Raw genomic sequence first — 21,577 nt, 5'->3', positions numbered from 1 at the left:
GGGGGGTGTTAGCAGGAAACGGTCTGAGGGAAATGGGCAGGTGTCAATGCTGTGAGGGTGCCTCCAGGAAGGATGGAGAGGGAGGGGGACAGGATGGGGCAGGACATGATGGGAGGGGCAGAGCACATGGGCACACTCCATCCTAAATGTGTGGCTGAGAGGACCACAAGTAGAGGATTCTGTTGGAGGCTGGAAAGTGGACGATGGAGATAAGAAGCAATGGCTGGGAGAGGAGTCGTTGTTGATGTTATCATTAATAACAATACTCACTGGTGTTTGACAGTGTTATTAAGGGCTTTCCTCAAACATAACCACCATTGTCTTGGGATGGGGATAACGGCACAATGGAGGGTTGATTTGGGCTAACCTGAGGTAGACACACACATTTGGGACTCTGCGGGGCCTGGGAGGCAGCGTGGAGTAGCTAAGCACATAGGATGTGGGGACAGACAATCTGCTTTAGAATCCTAGCTTTTGTTCCTTAGTAGCCACGTGACCTTGGACAAATAACTCAGCCTCTCTGTGCCTCAGTTGTTTGCATCTGTAAATGGGCCTGGTGATAGTTCCTATCTCACAGGGCTCCTGTGAGGATCAAATGAAATTCTACAGAGGGCCTGGCTTGCAGTAAGTGCTCAGGAAATGTTAGCAATTGCTCATTCTATAGCATGGGGGATGGGTGGGAGGGAGGATACGTGGCGCTGGGCCATGGCTCCTTCTGGAGCTTCCTTTTTTTTTTTTTTTAAAAGGCCCCCAGATAGCTTTAACTGGGGAGGCTTGTCAACTTCTTTTTTTTTTTTTTTTGGCCGCACCATGCGGCATGTGGGATCTTAGTTACTTGACCAGGGATCTAACCGGTGCCCCCTGCAGTGGAGGCATGGAGTCTTTTTTTTTCTTTTATAAATGTATTTACTATTTATTTTTGGCTGCGTTGGGTCTTCGTTGCTGTGCACGGGCTTTCTCTAGTTGCAGAGAGCTGGGGGCTACTCTTTGTTGTGGTGCACGGGCCTCTCATTGCAGTGGCTTCTCTTGTTGTGGAGCATGGGCTCCAGGGTGCGCGGGCTTCAGTAGTTGTGGCACACAGGCTCGGTAGTTGTGGCGCACGGGCTTAATTGCTCCGTGGCATGTGGGATCTTCCCGGACCAGGGCTTGAACCCATGTCTCCTGCATTGGCTGGCGGATTCTTAACCACTGGACCGCCAGGGAAGCACCTCACTTTTTTTTTTTTTTTTTTTTGGAGCTTCCTTACATGCTTCTACTCCTGTCTTCCAAGCCTATCCTGCCCACGTACCCATCAGGAAATCCCACAACCCTTCATTCATTCAGTGACCCCCCTAACTGCCCTGGGTCGAGATTGCGGGATCACTGATACGAGCGGAGTCTGGTCGCCGTTCTCAAGGAGTCGGGGAGAGGAGCATGTGAACAGGCACCCTAACTGGCAGGAGGCAGGGCGTGTCAGTTTCCCCAGGAGGAGCAGGGTGTGTTTGAGGAGGCTGGGATCCGGAGTGTGTGCTCCCCTATGTGTGCCTCCTACTTCATGCCTCAGTTTCCCTTTTGCCCCTTTGCCTTCTCAGTGGTAGTTGAGGAGGTTTAAGTAGAGAAAGGGCCCCTGAGCAGAGCCTGTCTGCAGGGGGTGGGGCGGGGAGGGGGGTGAATGGGGAATTAGGCTGGGAATGCCTTGAGAATGTCTGAGAAAGTGGAAAGCACTCGGCCTCTGTGGATGGACAGTCCTAGCTGACAAAACCTTCCCACCCTCCCTGACCAAGTGCTCTCTTCACTCCTAAGCATAGATGATCTTTCTTGAACCTCCTGACCCAAGTGAAACCAGCTGTCTCAGGACAAACCTTGCTTGCTCCACTTCTGAAAGAGGAAAGCCCTTCTCTGGGGCCAGTGAGGACCACTGGCTTGATTTCAAAGGGTGGCAAAGGTCCTGAGCTGAGGACTCTTGAGTGAATGACCTACTTGCTCGTGGCCCGAAGAAAGGCCACATAGAGGCAGTGGTCTGGGCCATCCACAGCACAGCCTGCAGGAAGGGAGCAGGGAGGGTCCTTCTCCTTTCTGCAGGCCTTGGGACCTTGGAGAGCTGCAGTGTCACCATCTACAGCGGCCCCTCGGCTGGATGGCTCCCAATGCCCCCTTCCCCAGGCCACGTTGCCTACAGAGTGGAGTCCACACCCCTCACCCAAAGGGGCTCTCCCACATCCCCTCCGGACCCATCTCCCCCAATCCCATCTTCCCCAGGCTCTGTGTTCTTGCTGTACTTCTGTCTGGGGCCTGCCAGGCCTTCCTCCCTACGTCAAATTTTGTTGCATCAAAGCTCATCTTCAAAATATATCCAAAATCGAGCACTTAACCCACCTCCACTGCTACAACCCTGGGCCAGCCTGTGGTCGCCTCTCACCTCATCTCCTAAAGTGACAGCTCCCTTCAGCCTTTGTACCCCCAGCGCACTCTCAGTGTAGCAACCAGGATGAAACGGTTAAGACTGAAGTCAGAAGTGTGTCACTTCTCTGCTTAGATCCCTCCAGAGTGGCTCAAAGACCCTGAGTGGCCGCCGACCCCCAACCTCACTTGTTTTTGGTATGCTGTTCACCTTGCTCGTTGGGCTTCGGCCATACAGGCCACTTTGTTGTTCCTCAAACACTCTGAGACAGTCTGACCTCCAAGACCTCTCGCTGTTCTGTCTCACTAGAACTTTCTTCCCCCAGATAGCCACATGGCTGTGCCTCTCTTCCTTCAGGTCTCTGCTCAAATGTCACCTTATTCGAGAGGCCTACCCTGACCACCCTGTGTAGAAACAGCAAGGCCCCCACGCCTGCGCTCTGTTACTCTACGCTGCTAGCTTATTCTCCGTAGTACGTATCACCACATGACATCCTGTATATCGACTTGCCTGTTGTTTATTGGTTTTCTTTCCCAACCTGAATATGAGCCACATGAAAGGAGAAACTTCTTTCACTGCTGTATCCCAGCTTCCAGAACAGTGCCCGGCACAGAGCTGGTGCTTGTTAAAGGGCTTTTTTTTCTACATCTTTATTGGAGTAGAATTGCTTTACAATGGTGTTAGTTTCTGCTTTATGACAAAGTGAATCAGCTACACATATACATATGTCCCCATGTTAAAGGGCTTTTAAATGAATAAATAGCTTGGCCCAAGTCCCATCTCCTCTACAAAGCCTGCCCGGCCTCCCCAGTCAAAATTCATCTCCGCCTCCAGGGACCCCCAGCGCTGTCTCCCCTCCTAGAGCCTCCACTGCATATTCTTGCTAATTCTTGCATCAGGTGTTCAGAGGTGTGATTTTCCCACTGGACTCCCACAGGCCTAGCCCAAGGAGCAGGACTGAATCAAGAGGGCCTGGGATTAGGGTGAGGGAGGGAGCGGGGGCGTGGGGGAGGGGGCACCAAAAAGAACAGACCGAACCAAACAAACCCCAGGGGCCTTGTCTGGGCAGGTGGCCTGGGATTTCAGGCAAGGAGACAGAAATAGTCCAGGCCTCCTGCCCAGGACCAAGATCCGGCAAAGAGGCCGCCAGCAATGCCTGCGTCTCTGGTCCTCCCAAGAGCCCTCAGCAGCTGCTCTCCCTCCCCCCCGGGAAAGACGGTGACCCGGGATGGGTATGGAGACAATAGACACAGGCCCCGTGGTCTCCCGCTCAGGCCTGTGTCTTGACCTGACGCAGGCACTGCCCCTCTCCTGGTCATGGGGAAATGGTCCCCCTACCCCCCAAGGCCTGCTGGCAGCGTCCGGAAGCTCTCACTCTGGAGGGCCTTTTCAGCTATCTCCTTATCTTCAGTTTCCTCCGTTCTGAGAAAGCACGGAACAGCTAGTGGCTCGATTTGTTCCTGAGGGGCCTCAGAGCAGGCTGTGCTCCAGTAGGACTCTGTGTCCTGGTGGCTGTCCAGGTCCCTCAGCCCTCAGACAGGCATTTCCGGTTTGGTTTCATAAAGACTGCCTGTCACTGGTCAGATGCAAAGCCTGGGAAAACCTGGGTCCCGGGGGTGCAGGAGAGGAGAAGCCAAAAGCACCCCCCGACCAGAGAAGCCTCTCAGCCTGGGCTTGCTGTCCAGCTGGTAGAGTCTGGGGCCAGGGCCTAGCTGGGACAGACAGCCCCCAGGCCTCTCTCAGAGCTGCCCAGGATGGCAAGACTGCTCAAGGGAGGAGGGGGAAAAGAAGGGCTTCATTGTGTGTTCTCCACAGCCAGCCAAAGGAGGGGGTGGGGAGGGGCTGTGTCTCACTGCCCCAGCTGTCCCTGGTGGCCTCCCATGGTTCAGGCTCAGATACCAAAGACGCCACACTCTGGTTCAGCGAGGCGAGGAGTGAAAGGTATGCCTGTGGCCCTCACTGGGGCGACGGGGTGCTGTGTCCTGCAGCCCCGACCCGACCCGCGGGGAGGGCCCTCAGGCACCTTCCAGGCTGCCCCAGGCCTGCTGCCGCCACCCCAGCCCCGCCCTGCAGAGTGGTTTTTCTGTCTCCCGGTGGGTCCCAGAGGACCAATTAGGAAACTTCCTTTTCTTTTTGGTGCGGCCACAGTGGGTAGTTCCGGGCCCCAGAACTGCTGAATCAGAATCCAGGAGGGGCGGGGTGGGGGCAGAGCCGGGGTAAGCAAAAGAGGAAAATGTCAGAATCTTTTTGTTTCACCAGCACTCCGAGATCGTTCTGATGCATTCGGGCACGTTCTGACCCTGCTTGGGGACCCCGTGGCAGGGAGTTAGAATTCCACATCAGGCCCTGGGGAGGTCAGTGTCATCTTGTAAGTCACGTGAACTTCCTGGACTCAGCTGCTCATTCAGAGAGAAGGAGTACTTGGGTTTTTTTGTTTGTTTGTTTGTTTTTTAATTTAATTTTAATTTTTTATTTTTGGCTGCGTTGAGTCTTCGTTGCTGTGTGCAGGCTTTCTCTAGTTGCGGCGGGCAGGGGCTTCTCTTCGTTGCGGTGTGCGGGCTTCTCATTGCGGTGGCTTATCTTGTTGCGGAGCACAGGCTGTAGGCGCGCGGGCTTCAGTAGGTGTGGCACGCGGGCTCAGTAGTTGTGGCGCACGGGCTTCAGTTGTTGTGGCACACGGGCTTAGTTGCTCCGTTCCATGTGGGATCTTCCCGGACCAGGGCTCGAACCCTTGTCCCCTGCATTGGCAGGCAGATTCTTAACCACTGCGCCACCAGGGAAGCCCGAGCACTTGGTTTTACAGAGAGAGAAACTGAGGCTTGGAGAGTGAGTTCCTGCTTCTTGCCTCAGGCAACAGAAGAAAGGAAGCTGTGGGGCCGCCTTACAGGAGGCAGAGAAGGCCAGGTTCTTCCCAGGGACTCATTCACTTCCACATTGTCCCATCTTTTTTCCTAAATTCTCTTCTCCATCTGGCTCGTGACGCTCCCCATGGAGCCATCCACCCAGTCATAAGTCCAGGGTAGAGAATGGCAGAGCCTAGATTGAAAGGGGTCTTCTCCTGAGAGTTACGGGCGTCTCTGACCCTCTGTAGTCCTCGGGAAAACTGCTGCATATGTAAGGAGTTGGTCTGGGGAGAGAATTCACAGCATTCAAAGGGGTCTGTGTCTCAAAGAGACTAAAACTAGTGCTCCAGGAGGTCCCAGAGGCCAGATCCTGGGCTGTGTGTCTGGAACACTGTAACCACCCTGACAGATCAGTTTTCCCAGCAAAGGCCCTCAGAGGAGCTGGGTCTGCCCCCAAATAGTTCAGGCCCACTCATCTCATCCTACCCTCTTATTTGGGGTTTGCAACGGTTAAGAGTGTGTACTCCGGGGTCAGGCTGCCTCAGGTGAATCTCTGCCGCTCTGTGATCTTCAGCAAATCCCTTCCCCCCTTCTCTGGGCTCCATTGTCCTTGTCTGTAAAATGGAGGAAATAATGATACTTGCCTCAGGGTTGCTTGGAGGATGACAGGAAATAATTGATGGGAGGCACTTAGCTCACAGGTGGGGTCTAGGAAAGCTGTGGGAAAAGTCATTATTATTAAAGATGAGGCCAGTGGGCTCTGGAGAGATGCTCTAACCTGTATGGGCATAGCCGGGACTATGGACCCATCTTCAGACCCCCTTTCCTCTGTCCTGCCGCATCTCTTCGACTTTAGAAGTTGAGATTTTGTGCCCCAGTGACACTGCCCCATCCATGCCCTTGGGTCTCGGTGAGCTACATGGCAGAGCACGTTGCTCTGCCATGTGCGTGCAGCTGGGAGAGGGGAGGGACTTGGAAGCAGGCGGGTGAGGAGGGGAGGGGAGAACAGGGGCAGAGGTAGCTGTAACTTGGGCCCTGGATGCTCCCACCGGCCCTCACAGGATCCACTGGCCTGGCACAGGGCCAGTCAGGTGGGGCCGCAGTGTTGACAATCCTCTTTCTGTGCCCGTCACTTTATTTTTTTAAAATAAATTTATTTATTTATTTTGGCTGCACTGAGTCTTCATTGCTGCGTGCGGGCTTTCTCTAGTTGCGGCGAACGGGGGCTACTCTTTGTTGTGGTGCGCAGGCTTCTCATTGCAGTGGCTTTTCTTGTTGCGGAGCACGGGCTCTAGGCACATGGGCTCAGTAGTTGTGGATCGCAGGCTCTAGAGCACAGGCTCAGTAGTTGTGGTGCACGGGCTTAGTTGCTCCGCAGCATGTGGAATCTTCCCAGACCAAGGCTCGAACCCATGTCCCCTGCATTGGCAGGCAGATTCTTAACCACTGTGCCACCAGGGAAGTCCTGTGCCCGTCACTTTAATACCTGCACGCCTGGCCCTGCCCTGCCTTTCCTGGTCACTAAGCTAGCATTTTGTGGGTCCCAGTTCTGTGCTGGGCTAATGCTGGGGGCAGCCATGGGGGTGCAGAGGAGCCACGAGGAGAAGGCTGGTGACTGCATGGCGCTGATTAGGGCTCCGGGTAGAAGTGGATAAGGCCCAGCCACTGCAGGGCTCACCTGCCCCTGGAGGCACGGGGAGAGGCTGAGTGCCCCAGATGGAGCAGGGGAAGATAGCTTTCTGCTGGGACAATCGGGCAGGGTTTGAGCCCAGCCCTGAAGGATGCTTAGGGTTCTAGTAAGTAGAAAGGCCTGCAGGGTATTCCAGGCTGAGAACTCCCCGGGAGCCAGGCAGGACTGTAGTTCTGAAATTTTAATGAGTTGTTTCAGGCATTCAGAAGAAGATAGATAGTATAACAATCCCCCCACCTCTCAGCTTAAGAAAGAAAATATTACAGATGCTGTGAAGCCCGTGCCCACCTCCCCACCCACCTTCTCCCTGCCCCTGAGGAAGCCCTGCTAATGTGCGTGTTGACTATCCCCTCAGCTGCCTTTATTCTTTTACTGTTGATACATATGTCTCTGTCCCTAAACAATACCAATGATGGTCTTGCGTGCTTTGGCATTTTAGATAAATACCGTCAGGTTACCTGTTTTCTCTGTGGCATGTCTGTGCTTGAGCTCTGCAGGCTGAGGGTTGGTGCTCTAGGTCATTCGCTTTCCTGGATGTATGGTCTTCCACAGTATGAACAGGTCACCACTTATTTATCCACCGTGCCTTTGACAGACATTTAGGCGGGTCTGATTGTTCACTCTTGGGACACGGGCCCTACGGGAGGAGGGGGCAGAGACTTGCCTCCTCCCAGCCCACAGAGGGCTTGCCTGGGGGTTGGACACTCTCCCATTCAGCACCACTGAAGGCTTTTGCGCAGGAGCAGGGTGCAGTCAAAGGAGGCGCTTTAGGAACTTAAACGTTTGCCAGAAGTTTGCAGTTTGCTTCAGAGGCAGAGAGCTGGATGAAGGAGGCTTTCCTAAGGGCCTCACTGAGAGCTTCTAGGGCCTGTTCCCAGGGGTGAGCCCATGCGGGGGAGGTGGGTGGAAAGCGAAATTGAGAGGAATCCTGTCTGGGTCACCTACACTGGGGAAAGGGTTAAAGGGGTGCTCAAGTTGTGTAACTACGAGGATGACAGGGCCTTTCCTAGAAAGAGAGGCAGCAGGAGGAAGAGCTGACAAGCGTGGTTATGGACCCTGGTGATTGTGACACAGCCGAACGGCTGATGCAGGAGGAGACGGAGCTCAGGGACTTGAGAGACTCGTGAGAAATTCATTGTCAGGGAAGGACTAGGCCTGGAGAGAGTGGCCCAGGGCCACTAGGTCCTCAGGCCCCTCCCCCCGCTCTGCACCGATCCGGACCTCAGGCCCACAAGGGCCACCCCGGCCAGCACAGATCTCGGGTCTGGCATCCATCCCCACCTTTCTCCATCTCCAACATCCCCTCTAGGCCAGGCCCTCGTCATCTCCCCCACTGAGTGACTCGGCTCCCCTGCCACCTTCCGCTCTGCTCCCTTTCACTGTACCTTCTGACAGCAACTGAGCGAGCTCTTAATAAAGAAAGTCAGGGCTTCCCTGGTGGCGCAGTGGTTGAGAGTCCGCCTGCCGATGCAGGGGACACGGGTTCGCGCCCCGGTCCGCGAAGATCCCACATGCCGCGGAGCGGCTGGACCCGTGAGCCATGGCCTCTGAGCCTGCGCGTCCGGAGCCTGTGCTCCGCAACGGGAGACGCCACAACAGTGAGAAGCCCGCGTACCGCAAAAAAAAAAAGGGAAGTCAGAACACATGCTTCCCCACTTTAAAACCCACCAGCAATTTTCCACCTCCTCTCCGTGGCCTGGCGCCTGTGCACCTTGCTGACCCCTTCTCTGGCTAGAGACTTCGAGGCCTCCTGGCAACTCCTAGAACGTGCCCTACTCGTGCCTGCCCCAGGGCGCTGGTGCTACGCCCCCCCCAGACAGTCTGCACTGCTGTCTCCCTCATCTGTCTGTTCCCTGCTCAAGCGTCGCCCTCAGAGAAGGGGCCTTCCCCGACCACCCTGTCTACAGTAAGACCATCTTCCTTTCCCACGACAGTTAACGGCTTGCATGTCAAGTGTTTTGATTTCCGGTTTGGTGTCTGTTGGCTGCTCCTCTATGTTGGCAGGGTGCCATCTGTCTCGTTCTCTGCCGTCCACACCCTGTCCAGCATGTGCAATAAGTACCTGCTGGAGAAAGTCAATGAAAGAGCAGGGCCTTGTTTACTGCAGCTTCTTAGTGCCCAGTCCCTGCGCTTGTGCACCTTCATCTTCGCTGGAGCACAAAGCACATATAATAAGGATCCAATAAGGGAAGACAGGGGACATTTACCAGTCCCTCCCAGATGTGGACGGCCATGTTCTAGCAGCTATGAGGGGTGCCCGTCTGAATCCAGGAAGGAAACAGCAGTTGCTAAACACCTTCCACCTGTCAGGCCCTGGAGAGTGTTAACATTTGTCATCTTGTTGTATGTCAATGGATCTTCACACACATGAGAAGCCTGATCTGTGAGACCATTGACTTGCCCACGTTCTCAGACCAAGGATGGACCAAGCCGTGACTGGAACCCAGACCTTTCTGTTGCCAGAGCCCCTGCACTTTCCATAAGCCTAAGTAGGAAGAAATGAAGTCAGGAACAGGACTCCGGGCATGGATGCAGGGTGGTGTCCGGGCACAGAGGAAAGGGTGATTTTATTTTCTTATTTATTATTTTAAAATTTTTCATTTTGAAATCATTTCAGAGTTGCAAAGTTCGTACAAAGAATTCCCATGTACCCCTCACCCAGCTCCCCTGAACGTTAACATCTTTCATAGCCATGGTACAGTTATCAAAACCAAGAAATCAACGTCCATACAAACTAGTAACCACTCTCTAGACTTTACTGAAATTTTGCACACTGTCCCCCTAACATTCTTTTTCTGGTCTGGAGTCCAATCCAGGGTATTTAGGTTGTTCCAACCCATCCCCTCTGGCTGGGCATCTCTGCTGTGCCAAGTCTTTGTTAGTCCAGCAGCACAGCAGGGAGAAAGGAGAGAATCAGCAGCTCCCACTAGCTCTCACCCCCGCTCCGGGTGTTTGGTACCTCTCACTTGCCTGTTCTTGGTGTCCCTTCCCCAGATTCTCACACGGCCTTTCCCTCACTTCTTGGAAATGTCACCTCCTCAAAGAGGCCTTCCGTGACTGACTACCAGATCTAGAATAGCAGCTCCTGTCCTCATTGTCTGTCCTTTTGCCTTGTTTATTTCGTCATCTTCACTTGACAGTATGTTTATTGTCCTGTCTGTCCCACTAGAATATAAGCTTCAAGAAGGCAGGGACTCTGCCTTACTCACTGTGTGCCCAGAGCAGGCTAATAGCAAGGCCTCACTAAATATTGTGGAATGAGTGAAAGTAGGAAGTGGCTGAAATGGGTTTAAAAATAAAAACAGGGTCTATGAAAAAACAGACATAAAGACACATCAAGGATGGCAAGGGGCTTCCCTGGTGGCACAGTGGTTAAGAATCCGCCTGCCAATGCGGGGACACAGGTTTGAACCCTGGTCTGGGAAGATCCCACATGCCGCGGAGCAACTAAGCCCGTGCGCCACAACTACTGAGCCTGTGCGTCACAACTACTAAAGCCCGCGCACCTAGAGCCCGTGCTCCGCAACAAGAGAAGCCACCGCGATGAGAAGCCCGCGTACTGCAACAAAGAGTAGCCCCTGCTCGCCGCAAGTAAAAGAAAGCCCACGTGCAGCAACGAGGCCCCAACACAGCCAAAACTAAATAAATTAATTAATTTTTTTAAAAAAAGGATGGCAAAACCCCTCCACAGCGCGTCTAGATTCCCAATGGATACAAGGGCATGGGCACACAGAGCTGGGACAGCCATGATTCACCTTCAGCTAAATTGTTTCGACCAAACTGTCATGGAAACATGCTTGGTTTCGATCAAATTGTTTGCAGACAGATCAGCTTGCTCTTCCCAAAGGGGCCTGAAGAGCACCTGCCCCTGCTGCCTCCCCGACACAGACACAGCAAGCCTCTGTAGGGATTTAGGGCCCTTCGTCCACATCCCCACCTCAACTTTTCTGTCTCAGGCTTAATCAGCCAGAACCACCCCCCACCCCTTTTCTGACTGCCTTGCCACGTAACCCTGAGCACTGACCGACCCCACCCACACCCCAGCCTCAGTAGCCTTCCCGAGAGCAGAGGGCCTGAGACCACTCCTGCTCATGCTCTGCAGGGTCCAGTGTAAGATGGGATTTTACAAAAAGGAATTTGGAGTCTGTTGCTCGAAAGGCAGGAAAGAGGTGCCACATAAGGTACTAAAATATAAAGCCTTTCCTTTCTTCTATGATCTCTCTCTTGACTTGCCGACTTGCCGTGATGTTTTTAATTTGCTACTTAATGTCATTCTGAGCAGAGGAGTACTTAAAATCTTAACTATTAGCATGAATTATGCCATTCATTATATATCATGCAGTGCCACTTTTAAATGCAAATATAAGAACATTTAGCTCATATGTGGGATCACCAAAACTACATAAGTCACGTTTCTTAGCTTGTACGTGGATATGTGTTATGTTCCGACCAGAACGGTGGAAATGTGGCACCGAACTAACTCAGCTGTTTTTATTTCACTTCTTGATACGTGCACATTCTACCGGCTCTCTCTGCTTTCAGCTTACTGATGAGCGGGAAGGGCTGGAAGGAGAAGGACAGATTGGTTGCCTCTTTCCCTTTCCTTCCGTAGCAGCATCGTTTGCAGCATCAATGGTGGGATCATACAGGGAAGTAACATGATAAGGGTTCCTTGATCATTTGTGTTTCTTAGAACACCATTGCCTTCTTGATGCATTTCAAGCAAATTCTAGTTTGAACCCAAAGTGTGGCTTACGGGCCAGCCAGTGCCCACCACCCCACTCTTTACTCAGTCATAGATGTACACTCACCTGTATTCACTTTGGGGCTTGAATTTCCACACATAGAGGGTCCACCAGAATTCTGTGCTCATGGCCATCGCAAACACGGTGTGTGAGGGGCAGCAGGGACGGAGCAGACACATGTCGTGATGTTGTGTGTATCACCTCTGCTCGCATGCATGTTCCATTGTCCCATCAGACTTCACTTACAAGACACAAGTTCAAAGAGAAAATCGTTAAGAATTTCAAGATGGCAACAGCAGAGCATCATACCGAGCGCGGGGCCTTATGTGACTGCCGGGTCGCACACCTGTGAAGCCAGCCCTGCGTGCTGGCGTCCTGTATTTGGGGGACTCTGTCACTCGCAAGTCCCCTCTGTTCCTCATGCCCCCTTTTCACTGTGTAGCCTGGGATGGCCTGGAATGGAGGCAGGTGGAGGGAGGGAGTTTGGTCAGCTCATCCAGCCTCACCACTGCCTGCTTCCTCCACCAAACAGCCAAACAGAACCTTCTACACTTTCCCTAAGTAAACCCTGCTGTCTGCTGCCTCTGGGCCTCGGCCTATTGTTTCCTCTACCCCAGCTGTTCTCAGAGTTGTGGTCCCTGGGTCAGCAGCATCAGCATCAGCTGGAGCTTGTTAGAAATGCAGATTCCCGAGCGCCACCGCAGACTGGCTGAGTCTCAAATACTGGGATGGGGCCGAAGAATCTGGTCTTCAGCAAGCCCCGGGCATGACTGCGACACACCGCTGCTCTTCCTGAAATACTGTTCCCACCTCATTGCAGCTTCCTAACTCCTATACCCCTTTCACTGAATAAAACCCTCACCCTCGGTTCTCTTCTATGAATTCCTCAGCTCACATCTCGCCTGGTGAGCTTGGGGGTGTTTCTGTCTCATTCTCCATCTTGTCCTGAGTACTGAGCAGGGCAAACAGTCAGCACACGATAAGCGATGGTGGAGTTGCATTGACTCAGGGGGTGACTGAGGGAGTGGAGACATGGGACCTGGGCTTCACGGAGGGTCTGGGCTCGAGGGGCAGGGCTGAGCACAGACGTCCCGTCCTGCAGGTACAGCCTGTACACCCGCACCTGGCTCGGGTACCTCTTCTACCGCCAGCAGCTGCGCAGGGCTCGGAATCGCTACCCCAAAGGCCACTCCAGAACCCAGCCCCGCCTCTTCAATGGTGAGCTCTGGCCACGCCGGGCCAGCATCGCCCCAAGCCGTGGCCACCCTCCCAGCCTACTCCCCGTCTCATACCCCCCGACTGCTGGGCTGCCCGCCCCATGACCCCGCCCACAGCCCATCTTTGTTCCCCAGGAGTGAAGGTGCTTCCTATCCCCGTCCTCTCAGACAACTACAGCTACCTCATCATCGACACCCAGGCCCGGCTGGCTGTGGCTGTGGACCCTTCAGACCCTCAGGCCGTACAGGTGAGGGGAGGATGGGGTCGGGGGTACCTGGGGTCACCTTGAGGACTGGCAGCTTCTCCTTGCTAGAGAGAGGCTGACCCTGCCCTCTGCCAATGGGATGTGCCCCCCTCCATGTGCACTCACACACAGACCCTGACACACATGTGCACAAAGAGACCACCACAAACACACCATGGGGAGGGACTCAGTGTCAGGGCATGGCGGGGGGAAAGGGGGAGGGCAGCAGTGGGGGAATCAGAGCCAGAGGGCAAGTGGTGCTGACCCAGGACTGTGGGTCTAGGGAGTTTTCTTCCGCCTCTCACTCTCTGTGGCCCCCTTTCTGACCCTCGCTCTTCTCTCCTCGCCTCTGTCTGTCGTGTCTGGGCGTCTTTACCATTCCCTCTTTTTACTTATTTATCTGTGTGTGTGTGTGTGTGTGTGTGTCTACCCCCTCCACGAATCTCCCTCTCGCTTGTGCCCAGGCTGGGGCTCAGCTGCCCCCCTTTACCCGGCCCTCTCTTCCCCACCCGCTTCTCATTCTCTGGCTTCATCCCCTCCTTCTCCCTCTTCTCTCCCTGCTCGCCTCTCCTCTCCTCTCCTCTCCACCCAGCACCCATGCCCCTGTTTCCCTCTGCATCCTGTTCCTCAGTCTCACTGCCCCCTCTCTCCTCTAGGCTTCCATTGAAAAGGAGGGCGTTAACTTGGTTGCCATTCTCTGCACCCACAAGCACTGGTAAGGGGCTGAGGTGGGAGGTCTGGGTGCAGATCCTCTTCCCTGGCTGGCCCCTGCCCCGGCTGGGCTTGCCAGGACTGGGTCCCGCGAGAACAGGCTGGGTTGAGAGTCAAGAAGTCAGTATGGGTGGACACCATCCTCATGAAGTCACTGGGGCACCAGCAGAGAAGGAGGGGGAGGGGCGGGTCTCCCACTGCTCTACTTATCAGGCTTCTGAAGCGCCAGAGGAGGGTGGGGCAGGCATTTACCTTCCATTCCGTGTGGGCGTGTGTGCCGGGCATGGGCAAACCTTGTGATCTCTAACATCAAGGAGCTTATAGTCCAATAGGGGAGACAGCCCTGTATGGAAGTGTACAGCGATGACAAACAGTAACAACTGTGACAGTTGGCACAGGGTACGGGGGGCGGGGGCACCAGGGAGGGTGTGATCAGATCCACTTGGAGGAATTAGAGACTGATGACCCTGGAGCTGAGAGTCCAGAAGATCAGTTGGCATTAGTTGGTGATGAGGGGAGGGGTGGCAAGTTGTTGGGACAACATTCTGGGCAGGGGGACTGCTTGAACTAAGGCCAGAAGAGGTGTGGACAGCTTGGTTCAGTCCAGAAGCCAGGAGTCCCATGGCTCAGAGACCTGGAGACGCTTGGGGAAGAAGGAGGCAGGAGGCCCAGTACAGTTGCCCCTTAAAGACCCTGCCTGTGCCATCCTACAGGGATCACAGTGGAGGGAACCGTGACCTCAGCCGGCGGCACCAGGACTGTCGGGTGTATGGGAGCCCTCAGGACGGCATCCCCTACCTCACCCAGTAAGTCCTTGACCCAGGGATGGGATGGCCCTTGTGGGCCCTTCCCCTCACCCCCCATCCTTTAGTCACATGTTTCAGGGGTGTCAGCAGGTGGATCTTTGCTGATGCCCTTCCTGGCCCTTAGAGAGTAGATCACAGCCCATCTGAAGACTGCCACTGCCCATCCCCCAAGTGATCCAGCCATAGTCCCCAAAAGAGAAAGCAGGAGGGCTTGGGTCTGAAGTCCTGGGCACTGGGGGTGCCTTCTCTCACTGGTGGGGAAGCCCCCCTCCTGTACATCACCCATTCCCTTGGGCCTGGGCAGGGCGGGGGAGGGAGGATCAGCATGGCACAAGCTCTAGAGCCTTCTCTCCACTATTGCCTCGCTTCTCAGTCCCCTGTGTGATCAAGATATGGTTAGTGTGGGACGGCTTCAGATCCAGGCTCTGGCCACCCCTGGCCACACACAAGGCCATCTGGTCTACCTGCTGGATGGGGAGCCCTATAAGGGTCCCTCCTGCCTCTTCTCAGGGGACCTGCTCTTCCTCTCTGGCTGTGGTGAGTCCCCCAAAAGGGAAGAGGAAGGAGGGGGGACAAGAGGGAGGGAGAGAGGCCAGAGCAGGGGCCCAAGGACAGCCACAGCTCCACGCAATGCATGGAAACATTGGTTTCAGTACACGTGTTGCCTCGGCAGTTACTCCCGCCTTTGTTACCTCGATTTTTCTTTTATATCCTCACGACTTCCCGCGGGGGATGGACAGAATGAGACGATGCCTGTAACTGAGTAGAGACCTCGAAGGGCATTTGTTTCCACTGGGTGGAGCCTGGTTCTCTGATACAGTGACTGGCAAGACTAGTTACAAAAACTTGAGAACCCCTGAGTGAGAGGGTGATCCTGTCGGTGGGAGGATCACAGGTCCCAAGGTGCATGGAGTCCCAAAGACAGCACAGACAAAGAAAGAAGTGCTCTACGGAAAAGAGCAACCCTATATCAAGAGGGCTTGGAGCCACAGAACTCAGCCTGAAGGTTCTGCAGCCCCCTCTATCCACATGTCAATATGTGCAATGGAGGCCTTCAAATGGGCTTAGTTGCAGTTGAATATTTGGGCCCAGCTCCCAGAGGGAGGGAAGGAGTAGATGCCAGAGAAGTGGGCACGGCAAGGGCACGGCTGAGGGCTGGTGGCCAGCCCCAGCTGTACAAGCTGGTCCCCACCCTTTTCATGTACCTTACCGTGCTGTGTGGTTCTTGTACCTTACACATACCTTCTGACCCTACCAGGACGGACCTTTGAGGGCACCGCAGAGACCATGCTGAGCTCACTGGACACCGTGCTGGGGCTGGGGGACGACACTCTGCTGTGGCCTGGTGAGGTGCCCCTCCCTCTCCTCCTAGCCCCTCACACCCCCAGAGTCCCAGCCGACTCAGCTCCTGGCCCAGAGGGGATACAGCTCCACCTCTGGTGGCTCCTGGGAGCCAATTCTAGCAGTGGGGGCAGAGCTCCCTTCTGTTTGCAGAACTGGCTCTGTAAGGACTCTGCTTCCCTGGCAACCAGCCCACAGCCTCTTGGGAGCCCTGTAGGTCCCAGAGCATCCCTGGGAGATGGCTGATTTTTCATAGCCAAAGCCTAGAACAGAAAATTGCCTTTGCTTAACGAGCAAAGAGGGGCCTTAAATCCATTCTGCATGGATCATTGCCCGCATCCATCATCCACACACTGTACGTACATCATCCATATGCACGTACATGGAATATCCATCCATCCATACGTATGTGCATGTGTACATTGCATATCCATAGTTTCTAAAACACATTTACTCATATCTCAGTTAATCCTCAGAACATACATGCATCCATTCATTCATTCAACAAATACTTTATTGAGCACCTAACGTGTACCAGGCCCTGTTCCAGGCACCAGGAACACATAATTTTATAGTGGCATTATTATTTTCCCCACTTGCCAAAGGAGAACATTGTGGCTCAGAGAAGTGCCATGACTTGACTGAGGTCGCACAGCTGGGCAGAGCCAGACGGGCTAGAATGCAGGTCTTCTGGCTCCAGGTCTGGTGGTTTTCCCTCCTGAAATGCTTCTGCCTCTTCACTCGTGGCTGACTTGTGCCCACATTTAGAGAAACAGCTCCATGTGGTCGGGGCTTCTCTGGAAGCATTGCCCCTCCTCCCCAGTCGTCAGGTACCCATAGGCCTGCGGGTGGGGAGGACTTTTTCTGACCGTACCACCCATCTCACTCTGCCCTGTGTCTTGGCCCCCATGGCCATCCCTAGGCCACGAGTACGCGGAGGAGAACCTGGGCTTTGCAGGCGTGGTGGAGCCCGAGAACCTAGCCCGGGAGAGGAAGATGCAGTGGGTGCAGAGGCAGCGGCTGGAACGCAGGAGCACGGTGCGAGGCTTGGGGTCCAGGAGGGGCCGAGGGCACTCCTGAGAGAGGGCTCATCCCTGCGGACCCTGCAGGGCCCTCTCCAGAGCTGACATATTTGGCACAAGGGCCTTCCAGTGAGAACTTCTGGACCCTGGGATGGGGCGGTGCGGGCGTTCTTCCCTTGTTGGGTCTATTTTCCAGATTCTCCCCACCAAACCCGGATGCCTCTCCCCCCACAGTGCCCGTCCACCCTGGGAGAGGAGCGCTCCTATAACCCGTTTCTGAGGACGCACTGCCTGGTGCTGCAGGAGGCTCTGGGGCCAGGCCCAGGCCCCACGGGAGACAATGGCTACTCCCGGGCCCAGCTCCTGGAGAAGCTCCGCCAGCTGAAGGACCTACACAAGAGCAAGTGACCCCACCACAGCCCAGCCCAGCCCCCCCGCCCCCACCCCCGTGGTGGGGAAGCCACCCACCATGGCTCACACCACACCTTCCCTCTCACTGCTTCCGCCACCACCGCCGTCAGCCCGTCAAGCTGGCACCACGCCCCGACCCGGGTCGCGGGAGAGGAGGGACAAGGCAACGAGAGCCTGAGACCGAGAGGAAGGGGGCTGACAGAAGGCTTGGAGACTCCGTGGGGCGAGGCTGAGCTATCGAGGGCAGAGCTAATCGGGAACCTCCCCTCCTCCCTTCCTCTGTTCCCGTGATGGCAGTGAGGGTGAAGAGGCCTCACTCTCACCGTAGCCTCTGAACTCAGGGCAGCAGGAGCTGTGAACAGGTTGAGTCCATCTTCCCCCTCCTCCCATCCAGGGTAGGGAAAGAAACTCACTCCCTCAAAGTGGCCTGAGGTGTGGTGCCTTGGAAAAGTGGTCACTCAGAGGGGCACCTGGGCTCTGGTTTACTGAGAGTCTGCCCCTCCTCCCCCAGCCTCCCTGCTCCACCTCCACCTGGCCCCCATGAAGGCATTTTTCAAACAGCCATTTCTGAGAAAGAGGAAAGGGCTGGAAGCCTGGCTGTGGACAATCTCTGCCTCGGTGACTCCCCTACTGCCTGGAAGGCGGAGGATCCTGGTTGCCAAGGAAACTTGACCTCAAGCTGAGGAGACACCAGGAGGCTGGGATTGCAGCCCCACAGTCTTGTAGGTCACACATGCTCCCTGCACAGCTGGCCTCTGCCCCTGCCCTGGGCCAACAGGGCCCCTCCTCCCCAGGGGACCAGAGAGCCATCGTCCACCAGGGCAACTCTGGTTTTCTCATTATGGCCCGTATTCTGAGGAACTCCTGCTTTATCCTCAACCCTTTCCTCTTTTAGTTAGTAAAGCCATTCATCTCGCCCTTTACAGTTGGCCAAAGACATTCCCAGGTCATTTCTCATTTGGCCTCTGGCCCCGTCATGGTGGGAGCAGGGGATCTGCACAGCAGAGAGCAGAAATCAGAAGTCCAGGAGCGGAGAGCTCTCAAATGAGTGGCAGCTTCCAGGACCCCAAGCCTGGACCCTTCCCCTCTGTTCAGCCCTCCCTCAGTTCAGCTTCTCCTCTGGCCTTGGGTCCAGTCCCTTTGGGGCTGCAGTGAGGACTCCGATTGTCCTCAAGCGGGCGTAACTTGGGTCAGCCAGGAACCTTCTCTTCCTGGGTGGAAGCCTTCCTTCCCTCAGGCTCTGCTGTCCTCTGGGGTGCCTCTGAGATGTCTCCTGCTCTCAGTTTCTCCTCATCATCCTGCCTCTGCCTTCCTCTCCAGCCACAGCCTCTGGAGCCAACTTCAGCAATACCACCAGAATAGAGCTCCCCGCCCCTCAAAACATGCAGTTCATGCCTCTGTGCCTTCGCTCATGCTGTTTCATCAGAATGGAATGCTATTACCCTGCTCCTCCTGCCTTGTCTGCCTGGCAAACACCTATTTGTCTCTCACAATCCCCCTCAAAGGCCCCCTCCTCCAGGAAGACCACCCCCATGTCCCTCCCCCTCCAGGCTACCTCTCCTCTTTGTAAATGCTTCTGTTGTGGCACTTATCATACTGTATTTTAGTTGTTTACATGTTTGTCTCCCCTTCTAGACTGTGAACCTTTCAGGGCATGGACTGTATCTTATGCATCTCTGTATTTCTGCGCCTAGCACGGTGCCTGGCACACAGTAGGCGCTCAATAAATGTTGAATGAATGAATGATTTAACCGAGGCTTGATCCCTCAGTGGGCTTGTCTTTATTGCTTGTTCCGTTTTCCTGTCTGGGTTACTTGCTTACTTGGAGTGACTGCTCTTCCAGAGCTTTGGGCAGAAACGGCGCTCTAAATATACCCTTCCATGGCTCATGAGCATTTGTCCAGGGTTTACAATTTGCCTACCTCGGTGTTTTCCAAAGCTTGAGATGAACAGGAGTGCCGCTGGCCACAGGAGAGATAGCTTTACCTGGTCACCGCACAGCAGTGAATGTGCTTCAACGGCAAGGCTTTGGTGCTGACCTCCCTTTAACGCCTTTCTAACTGACAGCCAGACTCCAGGTCGGCAGCCTAGGGCAACTACCTTGAGTTAAAGTTTAACAGCATCATTTTGTGTTCATTGTGTCTATCTTTGGGGTCAATATTTTTGACAAGCGACACCAGTTTTCAATTCATGGAAGTGATTAAAGGCACAGGCACGTCTCATTTGACTGTGCCTCACTTTATTGTGTTTTACGTTTTTTACAAATCGAAGGTTTGTGGCAACCCTGCATTGTCAGACGATGATTATCATCTTTTTTAGCAATAAAATACTTTGAATTAAGGTATGTACGTTGTTTTCTTTAGACGTAACGCTGCTGCACACTTAACAGACTATAGTGTAACAAAGCTCTTATATGCACTGGGAAAAAATTTTTTTGCGTGACTCCCTTCATTGCAGTATTTGCTTTATTACAATGGTCTGGAACTGAACCTGAAATATCTCCAAAGTGTGCTTGCATTTATTGAAATAGGAAAATACGAAGTAAAGGTGACACTTGGCTACAGCACAATTCTTTTTTTATATTTATTTATTTATTTGGCTGTGTTGGGTCTTAGTTGCCACAGGCAGGTTCTCTAGTTGTGGCACTCAGGCTCCAGAGTGCGTGGGCTCTCTTGTTGAGGTGCCCAAGCTCAACAGTTGTGGCGCGTGGGCTTAGTTGCCCTGTGGCATGTGGGATCTTAGTTCCCTGACCAGGGATCGAACCCACGTACCCTGCATTGGAAGGCGGATTCTTAAACACTGGACCACCAGGGAGGTCCCTATGGCAGAATCCTTAAAGGTGGCCTTGGTGTGGCTGAAGACTGGGAAACACCGGCTTAGCTCCACATTTCCTGGGCCCCCCCGGCCACAGCTCAGCCTCCCCTCTTGGCATCCCTCACCCCAAGCCAAGGACCTTGGCACTGGTCCTCACTATCCTGGCTCAGGGCTGCATCTGGGGTGGGGGTGAGGGAAGGAGCCGTGGGCCTCACCTTCCTGAAAAAGGGCAGTCTCTGTGCTCTGTAATTGTCTCTTGACTGGGCAAGCCCCAGGGCCAGGTCACTCTGGGTATGCCCAGCTTCAAGGGACAATTGCTAATGGTTCTCTAGGGCTTGGTGAAGCATTTTCCCAAGGCCTTGGCTGATCGTCTCACTGGAGCATCTGTCCTGAAGAATGACACATGTTTCTCCCGGAGCCAGCACTGACCAGCAATAACCAGGACACCTATTCTTTGCTTGCAGAACAGCAGGAGTGACAACTGGCCTTAGAGACCTGGGTTCTAGTCCCAGTTCTGTTACTCAACATCCAAGGACCTTGGGCAAGTAACTTCCCGGACCTCAGTTTCTTCACCTTCCAGTGGAGATGACAACCTTGAATGAGACATAACCCTTTCAAGTGCAAGTGACAAACACGCAGCCGAAAGGGGCTTAAACCAAAAGGGAAATTTATCAGGTCATGAAATTGAGAAGTGTAGGATTATGTCATGGTGACTTCAGGCATGAATGGATCCAGGGATTCAGAGGCATCTTCATCATTCAGCTCTGCTTTCTTCTATATTGATATCGTTCTCTGTCAGTCTTTCTCCCTGTAATGGAAAGATGGTCTCTAGAAGTTCCAGGTTTATGGGCTACTAGTTCATCAAACATAGCAGAACCTCTAATAGCCCCAGGGATTGAGTTTCATTGGTTCAGCTTGGATTATGTGCCCAATGCTGAGCCAATCATAGGAGTTAGGGGAATGGGCTTCTTTGACTGGCCAGGTTAGGTCACGTGACCACACCTGGAAAGGCAGTGTCAGACCCAACTGAAACACAGTGCACCGAGAGTGGGGAAAGGGTCCCCCAGAGGAATAGGGGGCCTGATACCAGAAATGATGCAAGGCAGCAAATTCATAAGCCTTCACCAACAAGGCCACTTATTTGGAGGCTATTAGAAGAGTTAGACGAGAAAGGCATATGAAGTCACTTTGGAAAATGCTACATGTGATTTCTGGTGCCATAATTCATTATAGAGAAGAAATGGAGGTAGACACATGGCCTCAAAGGTGTTTGAATAATACGTAGTTTAAAAAATAACCTGGGGGTTGGGCTTCCCTGGTGGCGCAGTGGTTGAGAGTCCGCCTGCCGATGC

At 54.0% G+C, this 21,577-nt stretch overlaps 1 protein-coding gene across 2 annotated transcripts in view; it reads left to right on the top strand.

Annotated features, from left to right (window-relative positions):
* Positions 1 to 19,727, top strand: part of PNKD (PNKD metallo-beta-lactamase domain containing) — a 21,765-nt gene extending 2,038 nt beyond the window's left edge. The window contains exons 2-10 of one of the 2 annotated variants that reach the window (XR_003793923.1): positions 12,761 to 12,876; positions 13,011 to 13,123; positions 13,777 to 13,835; positions 14,545 to 14,637; positions 15,011 to 15,174; positions 15,896 to 15,982; positions 16,901 to 17,016; positions 17,235 to 18,133; positions 18,338 to 19,727. Coding sequence is in view for 1 of the 2 variants with exons in the window: in XM_029225129.1 (XP_029080962.1) it covers positions 12,761 to 12,876; positions 13,011 to 13,123; positions 13,777 to 13,835; positions 14,545 to 14,637; positions 15,011 to 15,174; positions 15,896 to 15,982; positions 16,901 to 17,016; positions 17,235 to 17,408 (922 nt within the window). In the remaining variant the exon portion in view is untranslated. Of the gene's footprint in view, positions 1 to 12,760; positions 12,877 to 13,010; positions 13,124 to 13,776; positions 13,836 to 14,544; positions 14,638 to 15,010; positions 15,175 to 15,895; positions 15,983 to 16,900; positions 17,017 to 17,234 lie in introns of both variants that reach the window. The other variant, XM_029225129.1, reaches the window with a different exon arrangement.
* Positions 19,728 to 21,577: the final 1,850 nt, after the last annotated feature.

This window comes from Monodon monoceros, unplaced genomic scaffold (genome assembly GCF_005190385.1).
Source record: "Monodon monoceros isolate NGI ecotype Baffin Bay Population unplaced genomic scaffold, NGI_Narwhal_1 Super_Scaffold_16, whole genome shotgun sequence".
NCBI lineage: Eukaryota > Metazoa > Chordata > Mammalia > Artiodactyla > Monodontidae > Monodon > Monodon monoceros.
This window is presented reverse-complemented; position numbering and strand designations above follow the sequence as displayed.